A 10,661-nucleotide genomic window follows, 5' to 3' on the forward strand; every position below is an offset into this window, starting at 1 on the left:
AAAAAAAAACTTAGGGGGACACATTTCGATCTAAAATAAGTTTAAACCTTGTGTCTTTTTATGCCTTATCATTTTTGTTTATGCTGTTTCTGTCATTCTTTTAGTCAAAGGCTCAGTGACTCCAGTGGCAACTCTTCCTCCATCGGGCCGCTGTACTAAAGATCAGTTCCTGTGCCTGAAACCTCCAGTCTGTATTGCTGATTGGAAGCGCTGTGATGGACATCCTCACTGCCAGGATGGGTCTGATGAGGACAACTGTCGTAAGTGCCTATAAGACAGTCATACACAGTAAAAAAAAAGAAAAGGAAAAAAAAAGATTTAACCACTCTTTATTACCATTTTCATCAAAACTGTCAAGTAAAAGAAACATTATACTGTATATACTTGTGTGTGGCTGGTGTGGCTAATCTTCTTCACATCTTCACATACCTGTAAATGTAAGTTAACAAGCTTTTCTTTTTGAACTTCTTTTTTCCCAGCCACTCATGGTCCGTTGCTCTGTGTGAATGGTACTCTCTGTGCGGACGGTGAGGCCTGTGTGCTGAACAGCGAGAGGTGTGATGGCTTCATAGACTGTTCTGACCGGAGTGACGAGGACAACTGCACTGGTGAGACACTGAGAGATGTTTGTGGTGTATATGCTGTTGAAATCTGACTGCAGCAAGTACAGTATTATACCACAGTAAGTCGGCAGTCTAACTCTTCTTCGTGATTTACCCTGTTTTTCCTTTTCTCAGTGGATTTGCTGGTCTACAAGATTCAAAATCTACAGTGGAGCGCCAACTTTTCTGGTGCTGTGACGCTTACCTGGTCAAGGCCCAAAAATATGCCTGCATCCACCTGCTCTTTTGTCATCTACTTCAGGTATTCATTCAGGCTTTGTGTTCATCTACACCTGTGTCTTCTAAGCCTTTTAAGGTGATGGACCACTTGAACTGTGGTGTTCAACATCCTCCACATCTGGGGGAGCTTGCTCGCAGCCCCGCTGCTTAATAACAATCACCTTATCTTTCAGTCACCCCTGATTGTTTCTAATTCACTCTGACAGATAGTGGCTGACAAGCCGCCCGTGCCTCCACCCTCCGTGACCCCGGCTCACTCACCATACTTATACCGCCTGTCATTTTGACATAAAATAAAAAATATATGTAAATAAAAATAAATAGGACATAGGAGGGCTGACAGCCGACAGCAAAACATTTAATTTGTTTTATAATTAATCTGCCATACTAGATATATACTGTATATAAGTAACCCATGATCTACACACAACAGTAAATGTCTCAGGTCCACACGAGTCTGTAATGTAAAGCTGTATGGATTTTCCAGGCAGGTGGGTGTCCAGCAGTGGACGTCCATGGACACAAACAGCAATAAGGGCATTGCCGTTCTGACCGTGTTGATGCCGGACACCACCTACCAGGTGAAGGTTCAGACTCAGTGTCTCAGCAAACAGCACAGGACCAATGAAGTTCTCACACTACGCACACCAGAAGGATGTAAGTCTGTCTTGGCAGCATAGTCTCTAAAATGATTTATGGAACAACTCAGATTTACATGGAAGAGATATGCTGACGACTGTGTTTGTGTGGCAGTGCCGGACCCTCCGCAGAATCTGCAGCTGAGCTCTGACAACGCTGAGGACGGGACAGTGCTGTGTTCCTGGAACCCTCCTGATAAAGCACATGGACTCATCAGGGAGTATATTGTGAGTGAGAAGCCTTCAGTACTTCATAGCATTTATCAACACATACTTATATCTAACCAGCTCATGCGTGTGTTGTGCAGGTGGAGTACAGTGAAAAGGACAGTGCGGAGTGGTTTTCCCAGCGTAGCACCAGCACTAATGCAGAAGTGAAGAACCTGCAGCCCAGCTCGCTCTACAGATTCAGGGTGTGACACTCTAAAAACCTGCATGAAGTTGCTTCACATACGCTTCTAGGTCATAGCTTCATCTAACCTTTCTTCATCTTATTTGTCAGGTGGCTGCTGTCACAAGCAGAGGCGTGGGAAACTGGACAGAAATTAAATCCATTATTCCTCAAAAAGGTATCAAAATTATTTAAAAGCAAATGACATATTCACAGAGGAGTGCTAACTCCCCCTGCTGGACATTTACGCTCAAGTATTTTATCTTACAGGATGTTTGAAACCTATCGAGTGTGGTTTAAACTCCCTTTTCAGCATAAATATAAACAGATCAATTTGTATCTGTAATATCACTGGAAAGGTAATGTGGTATCATGAATAATTATGAGGCAGGGCCTTCTCATAGTATAAGGCCATTCAGTCTTATAAATAGACATTAAAAATAATGGATGGTAACATTCAATTTAAAAAAAAGGATTTTAACATGTGATATGAAACATGTGTATACACTACCATTCAGTTTGGGGTTGGTAAGAGTTTTTCTTTTGCTGCTGAAGAAACTTTTCTTATTATCAGTGTTGAAAACAGTTTGCTCAAAGGTGCTGTATGTAAGTTTTTGACTCTACTAAAGCATAAAAATACCATAATATGTTTGCAGATATTTAAGAAACATGTTAAGTTAACACTTGTTTATCTGAAAAACAATGCTGCAGTCAGGTATTCTCCTTTGAAAATGTGCGTTCCGGGCCGGAATGTCGGTCTCTGTTTTGATTTGTGAAACCCGCCCACTGCCAGTTTACCCAATTGTATTTCGGCACCCAGGGTTGCCAGTTGGCGGGAAAAAAGAGCATATCTCATTTCATTCATCGTCAAGTGCGCTGGTTCCTGTTGGTGTAGTCAATCTGGCAACCTGCTTGTGCATCAAGTCTGAGGAGGAGGGGCCGGGTGAAAAAAACCCTCTCCAATATTTTGAATTTGGACTGCAATACCTAGTTCAACCACTCGGTGTCAATCCTACATACAGCACCTTTAATGTTTTTATGGCAACCATGATACATTTTTCAGAATTGTTTGATGAATAGAAAGTTCAAACACAGAGCAGTTATTTGAAATAGAAACCAAATACTTTTATTGCTGAATATATTAAGATCTTTAAAATCTTTTCAGTGAGCTTTTCAAGAGTAGTCTGGTAACTATTTATTACGATACAGATGTTTTGCTGGAAGTTTTACCCTCAAATGTTTTATAGATTACATAAACATCTAGTTATGTTTTAGTGTTTGGACAAAAAACTGCTCTAGTGTCTCATGACTCTTTAATTATGTGTCTTCCAGCTCTCTCTCCTCCTGCTGTTGAGATCACCAGCATCACAGAAGACTCCATGATTTTGTCCATCACCAGTGATTATAAAGTCCAGGTCAGTCTGTTTGCTTTTTTCCTGTGTGTGGGTTACGTTTATGACCTCCTCCTAATTTAAATATAATACTGATCTCTCTCTGTCAGGTGAAGCACTATGTTGTTATCATTTCATGGGTATTTGATGAACATGTGAAGGAGAGCTGGAATTACACGGTTTCTGGGACATTGAAAGGTAAAACACTTCACAGTCATCAAACATCCCGTCAGCATTTCTGGAGCGATATAAAATGCGTGTGATGTTTTCTGTTCAGCCTCTAACCTGACAGCAGGGACGGTGTATGAGGTGGCGGTGTGGGCTCACACAGATGATGGAGACAGTCCTACTGCTCTGTTCCGCAAGCAGACCAAAGGCACCAGACCTGCCCAGCCATCACTGAAGGCCCGGGCGCTCAACCAGACCGCTGTAGAGTGCAACTGGACCGGCCCTCAAGCTGAGGTGAGACTAAAGGCCCATTCAAACAAAGGACTATAATAATAAAGATATAGTTTTAAATGTAAAAGAATAGCACAGTCCATATCACAACTATAACAACAATGACAGAGGAATGATATCGTTGGAATCACTTTGCTTGAGCATTTAAATCTGCAGACGACATTACTGCAGCCTGCGCTTATAATACAGAACGTTATTGTGTGTTGGTGTGATCGCTAATAAAGTTATCATTATAGTTATCTTTATTGTTCTTGTTATTGTTCCTGAACAGGCTTTAACTCATAAATGCCTAAAGTGCGGTCATATTTATCATTGCTTGGCAAAATTTCACAGGCGAGTAATTTCAGTAGCAATTCACGTGCGACGGCAATAAAAAATGTCCCCATGCAAATTTCGCTTGTGTTTAAGTTGGTCACAAGAAAAGTTAGGCTATTAAGTTGCTCACTTTTAGAAATAAACTAGCCTTTTACAAAAATTTGGTTTGAATTCATACAAACTTTGCGCTTGTGTATTTACAAGTGTGAAAGTAAAAGACAATGAATACTATAAGATGAGATCAAGTAAAGCATTCATTTTTATAAGCTAAAGGTGCAGTCACATTTACCGTTGTTCGACAAAATTTTGCTGGTGAAATCCAGTAATTTCAATAGGAATCCATGCGTTTGGGAATTTTTTGGGAGGGCGAAATATTACCCCATGCAGATTTCGCATCGGGTTTAATCACGCAAATTTGCAGTGTTGACCAAGCGAAAGCATCTTGATTTGAAGGTGACGACTGTGTTTGTTGTGCTTCATACATCATTACACAATTGAAACTATACAATGCACCCACAACATTTTGCTGAAATTTACCTGACCTTTAAGCTGAAAAGTGTCTGGCAAGACGTCATTGTAACATGGCTATGTTGTCGTAGATGTATGGAGTGTTCTACGCCACATCCTTCCTGGATCTGTACCGCAGACCTCACAGGGTGAACACCACCTCCACCAGTCTGATTGTGATCGTTGACAGCGACAAGCAGTACCTCTTCCTGGTTAGTGTCCACCCTCCTACTCTTCACTTTAGAGACACGCTTTGGCACCATGATGAAGCGATTATGTTTGTTTTTCAGGTGAGGGTGATTACTCCATACCTCGGGCCTCCATCGGACTACGCCGCAGTGAAGATGATCCCCAACGAGCGACTTCCACCTCGAAATCTGCACAAGGTGCAAGTGGATAAGACACAGGCCACTCTGAAGTGGCAGCCGCCATACGATTCTCCCAGCAGTCCTTTGGTATGACCACATAGTAAAGTCCATTTTTTATTATAAAACCATTACTTATATGTCAGATGGGGTGTTTCAAGCATCTCTGTGTGTGTATATATAAGACATATGCAGTGCACGTGAGAGATACAGTTCGTAAAACAGAGCAGGACTATAAGGTGACAACTCAAAACAACACAGTGGAGTACACGCTGAAGGGCCTGGAGCCTGGAGGACGCTACAGCATCACCATCAGGCTGCTCAACATGAGCAAAGAGGCCAGCTACACACTCAACACAGGTATAGCCGTCTCTTTTCTTGCCTGAAATGTATTATAAATAAGGTATAATACTAAATATGTTAATATTAGTTTTACTGTAATTAAACCTTATTACATAATTTAGGGCATGAGGGCCATCATACATTGTGGTACGCGGTGAAGTACCTGATATAGCGCAGCCTTTGCGCTTTATTACTTTTATAACAATTTCTACATTCTAAAAATATTAAGGCCACAGATTTTCATTAAAACTGTATTTTTAAGCAAATCTTTCCATCCTCTTCCATCTTTACCTGTTCTACACTACGGCTCAGAAGTTTATTTAATGTTTTATAAGGAAGTCTCTTCTGCTCACCAAGGCTGCATAATTTGATCAGAAATGCAGTAAAAATAGAAATATTGTGAAATATTATTACAATTTAAAATAGCTGATTCCTGAATTTTTAGCAGTTATTATTACTCGTCTTCAGTGTCACATGATCCTTTAGAAATAGTTCTAATATGCTGATTTGCTGCTCAAGAAACATTTCTTCTTATTATCAATGTTGAAAACAGTTGTGCTGCTTAATATTTTTGTAGAAACCGTTTATGATTCTTTGATGAATAGAAAATTAAAAAGAAGTTTTTCTTTTTGATAGAATTTTTTTATGACGTTATAATATAATATAAATATAAATGTCTTTACTTTCACATTTGATCGATTTAATGCATCCATGCTGACTAAAAACATTACTTTCTTGAAAAAAAAAATTGCACTGACCCCAAACTTTTGAACGGTAGTGCATTTCTACTATATGTGAAATGTCTTGCTGCATTGTATATTTATGCATGTATATTTTTTCCACAAAGTTCCTCTGCCTGCGCCTGAGGCCCTCAAGATCTTAGAAGAACAGGATCATGTGTTTCTCTTCTGGAAGAGTGTGGCTGTGAAGGACCGGACCTTCAATGAGAGCAGGGTTAGAAACCAGAATCTTTCTACACATCTTAATGTCAACATGAAATCAACATGTGACTCTATTTACTTAGTTAATGAACATTTAGTCTTATTTTGCATGATGTATTGGTGCCCATTGTCACAAAGAAAATGTTTTATTATCTTTTAACAAGAGGTTTATCCATGTCTGAAACAACTTTCCTTTTTGGCTTTTTTTCCCCCATTTCCTTTTGTTTGACTAATGATGGTCTGACTCTTCAGGGCTATGAGGTGTATATGCATGACAGTGTCACCAACTCAACAAAATGTCTGGGTAACACAACAGAGACGTTCTTCAGGATCAGCAACCTGATGGTGGGCCATAACTACACGTTCTCAGTGCGGGCGCGCTGCCTGCTCAACAACCAGCTGTGTGGAGAGGCGGCAGTGCTGTTATATGATGAACTGGGCAAAGCAGCAGGTATGAGCTTTTACACGTTAAACATTTTGCTTCTGTATTTCTATGGCCATTTGTGGAGCCAGACATTGATTTTGACACATTTGACATCTTTCAGGGCCAAATGATGCCTCATCTCAGTCAGGTAAATCAGAAGACATGGCGGCGGTGGTGGTTCCAGTGTTGTTCCTGCTGTTGGTGGGTGTGTGTGGAGGCCTGGTGGTGCTTTACCTCAGACACCGTCGGCTACAGCACAGCTTCACCGCTTTCGCTAACAGCCACTACAACTCTCGTCTGGGCTCTGCTATTTTCTCCTCAGGAGATGAGCTGGGTAAGACCAGTCTCCTGCCTTTCATGAAATCTGTTTTTTTACTTCAGTACACTTCAGAGAAGTGTCATTTAGTTCACTTCACTTCAGTTTAGCTCAGTATGACTTCAGATCAGTTGACTTCAGTTCATCTCTGTTCACTTCATTCTAGTTCAGTTTACTTGTGTTTAGCTCAGATGACATCTGGGTTTTAGTTTAGTTCACTTCAGTTCAGTTTTGCTTAGTTCACTTCACTGTGTTTTAGTTCATTTCACTCTACTTCACTTTAGCTCAGATGACTTCAGTTCAGTTCACTTGGATTTAGACCAGTTGACTTCAGTTCACTTTATTTTATTTTAGTTCACTTCAGTTGACTTCAGTTAAGTTCACTTCAGCTTAGTTTATTTCAATTCAGTTCATTTCAGATCATCTCACTTGCGTTTAGTTCAATTACTTTGTTCAGTTTGTTTATTTAGCTCAGTTGACAGTTAAGTTCACTTCAGTTTAGTTCAGTTCATTTTAATTCAGTTCAGTTGACTTCAGTTTAGATCACTTCAGTTTACTTCCGTTAAGTTCACCTATAATTCATTACTTTATTTCAATTTAGTTCACATCAGCTCTTTGTTTAATAAGTGTTTAGGCCTATTTAATGTCAATTCAGCTTAGTTCAGGTCATTTTCAGTTAAGTTCAGGTCACATGAATTATATTTAGTTAATTTCAGCTCACTTTATTTAGTACAATATTTATTAAGAGTCTTCCACACTGTGGAAATTGGCTGCTAAGATTTTTTCTTTGTTCCCTCTCTTCAGGTGACGATGATGAAGATGCTCCAATGATCAGTGGCTTTTCAGATGATGTTCCCATGGTGATTGCATAGCTGGACAACTCTTTCTCTCCTCCTCCTTCACTTCCCGCTCCACTTTCTCATCATGTTTTCTTACGTGCCCTCTTTACCCCCCGTCACTTAGAAAACGCTGGATTTGGGTTTCTGGACCCTGAAGAAGAAAAGAAAGCATGGAGCGAAACAGATATTTTTGAATATAAGATGCACTTTTTTCGGATGCGCAATAACTTATTTTTTATAAATAATATATGTGGGTATTGGACTTCGTAGGCATTAACTGAAGCAAACTGTGAAGGAGTTTGTCAGCTGATCAGCAGACTCACTGAACAGGGAAAAGACCCTTATTTTACAACAAACTCTCACACGAGCATTACATTTGCTTAAAGCCAAAACAAGCACCTAGATATGGGTACATCAGTGCAAAAACACGAAAATACACAACAAAAAAATCTAAAAAGCAAACCTCATATGTGTACAGATGAAAAAAATGGACCAATGTATGCTGATGAAAAGGGAAGGTGGTAGGCTGTTGACAGTAAATTGCACAGGATCAGATTTTTGTTGCATATGCTCGATTTGTGTCACTTTATGCCAGTAGGCCTGCATTTGTCCATGGTACCTTGTTTACACTTTCTATCCATTGGTTAACTTTCTTGCTCAGCAATAGGTTGAATTTCCTCTGCTTTTTGAAAATTTGAAAACTGTAACCATATTTTGGTTGTTTTATCAGCTATTTTCAGAAAATAATGACCGAAATGAAGACAGTAACAGTTATTTGAGTGTTGTCCACATTAAGTCACATGCTTAGTCCATATATTCACTGTCTTCTTTTTTCCTTTGATTTATCCTAAGCATTTTATCTAGCAAATAATATTATTGCATATCCTGTGTGCTGCCATGGTTTTAGTCCTTTAGTGTTCTCAGGGAACTGGGTTAATGGAGATGTACCAGCGATATCAGTCACACTGCCACAGGCAGCGCAGTGTGTTTAATTCGGAGACTATTGTGCAGTACAGTAGTTCCATATTGCAGTGAAGCCTGTACAGCTCTTGTCTGAGTGGACCAGAAGGCTTCATCTTAGTCTCTTGTGCCAAGCTTAAGAAAAGCAGAGGGTAGAGCAGACCTCTTGCCTTCCCGAACCATTGTGAAGAGGTACATGTTTAATCCATGTTTCATTTTAACTGGATTGCGGGTGTTACTTAACAGATTTGTTTATGAATGTATTTCTTTCTTCTTTATTTTTTGTATCTTGTATTGAGGTGACCAGAAAAAAGGAAAATGGATATGGTCTACCCCACTTCTTCTTTAATGTTCAAGGATTTTAAATGAGGTTTATGGCCAGTTTACATTCAAATGCTTGTGGTCGTTATTAATGATACACTCTCCCATTGTTAATTGGAATTAAACAAAACTGTTCACTTGATAGATGTGGCTGTTTTTAGTGAAATTGTTCCTTTCGGTACCACATTGCCTTATTACAACACTGAGTAAAGTATGTAGCAGTATGTCAATGTGATCACACATGCACACGCTCACAGAAAATTGAGTAAAAAGAAGAGTAAACAACTGTAAAAAGACTGGAATAGTGTGATAGGAAATGTGTGTATCGACATATTGTGAATTACCACTGTAAAAGTTCCAGTGCAGCACTTGTGTGAATCCTGAGCCACCGTTTTTATTTTGTCTTGTTTGTATTCTTTACTTGCAACCATTTGTGGCGATATTTGTCATGCCCAGTTTGAAACCCATTTGTTTTTAGTCAATAATATGTACAAATTTTGACATAGCAGTGACGCTGGACACCGCCATGTTTAAATCTTTGATCTTGCCTGCCTACTGAGGGTTTTAAAGATAAGAATCATGTAAGTGGTACAGTCTGAGATGTTTTATGAACCACTTGTGCTGAAATAAATGTGGAGAACTTGAATCTGACTCCTCTTGCTTTGTGTGGCGGTGGGAATGAATTCCAATAGTCGATACCTCACACAGCACTCAAGAAATTCATTTAGTTCTTTTTACCACTTACAGCTATAGCATTTTCAGCACTTGGACATGTCAAAGGGATAGTTCACTCCAAAATGAAAAAAGTAAATAATTTTCTCACCTTCATGTAATTTCATAATTGTACGAAATTATTTGGAAGGGAAAAAAGTGATTGGTTGATTGATCGATTGATCATTTATTAATTTTATTTTATTTGAAGAGAAACTTGGTCTATAAACCTAAAAAAAACGTTAAAAAGTATATTACCGGTCTAATGATAGTTTTGTGTGAGATACAAAGATAAATGTAATTTTTTTTTTCAAGGAAGATCGTGACATCTGTCTAAAGTTGCTGCTCATGAAGCGATTTCCCATTCGTGATCGAATTTTTCAAATAGAATCTTTTCCATTTCCCCCCCAGAAACGTATGTTTATAAATTATACTGTATATTATATTCTTTGTATTGGCATACCTCTGCGCAGCCAATAGTGCGAGTTTGGGGCGTGGCTACTGTAGCAGGCTGAGCCAGAGAGTGTTTAGCCGGTGTGGAAAATAGGGATGGGCGATACCTCTTATTTTATTTTCGATCCGATACTGATATTTTCAAGCCCAGTATCGTCGATATCGATACCGATACCTCTAAACTAAACTGATCTTTTAAATTATTGAAAGAATATATAAAACCCCAAAGATCATGCATGATTCTACGCAGACGCTACACCAATTTAAAATAAATATTATATGTACACAAAAGTTTGGGGTCAGTAAGATTTTGTACTTTTTTTTAAGTCTCATGCTCACCAAGGATTCACTTATTTGAGAAAAAAACAGTAAAAGCTGCAATATTGAGAAATATAACAATTAAAAATAACTATTTTCTATTTTAATATATTTTAAAATGTAATTTA

The 10,661-nt window shown here is 38.9% G+C and overlaps 1 protein-coding gene across 1 annotated transcript in view; it reads left to right on the top strand.

The window, feature by feature from the left end:
• The window catches only part of LOC107657232 (sortilin-related receptor-like), a 48,429-nt gene extending 38,735 nt beyond the window's left edge, over nt 1-9,694 (top strand). Inside the window, exons 29-45 of the mRNA XM_016445256.1 lie at nt 105-260; nt 480-608; nt 738-864; nt 1,330-1,499; nt 1,596-1,708; nt 1,789-1,893; nt 1,983-2,049; nt 3,204-3,286; nt 3,373-3,460; nt 3,540-3,724; nt 4,636-4,755; nt 4,834-4,998; nt 5,094-5,268; nt 6,098-6,204; nt 6,444-6,642; nt 6,737-6,949; nt 7,736-9,694. Of these exons, the coding sequence (XP_016300742.1) occupies nt 105-260; nt 480-608; nt 738-864; nt 1,330-1,499; nt 1,596-1,708; nt 1,789-1,893; nt 1,983-2,049; nt 3,204-3,286; nt 3,373-3,460; nt 3,540-3,724; nt 4,636-4,755; nt 4,834-4,998; nt 5,094-5,268; nt 6,098-6,204; nt 6,444-6,642; nt 6,737-6,949; nt 7,736-7,803 (2,270 nt within the window). The 3' untranslated portion in view covers nt 7,804-9,694. The remainder of the gene's footprint in view (nt 1-104; nt 261-479; nt 609-737; nt 865-1,329; nt 1,500-1,595; nt 1,709-1,788; nt 1,894-1,982; nt 2,050-3,203; nt 3,287-3,372; nt 3,461-3,539; nt 3,725-4,635; nt 4,756-4,833; nt 4,999-5,093; nt 5,269-6,097; nt 6,205-6,443; nt 6,643-6,736; nt 6,950-7,735) is intronic.
• Nucleotides 9,695-10,661: the final 967 nt, after the last annotated feature.

This window comes from Sinocyclocheilus anshuiensis, unplaced genomic scaffold (assembly GCF_001515605.1).
Source record: "Sinocyclocheilus anshuiensis isolate Anshui unplaced genomic scaffold, SAMN03320099.WGS_v1.1 scaffold139, whole genome shotgun sequence".
NCBI classification, from domain to species: domain Eukaryota; kingdom Metazoa; phylum Chordata; class Actinopteri; order Cypriniformes; family Cyprinidae; genus Sinocyclocheilus; species Sinocyclocheilus anshuiensis.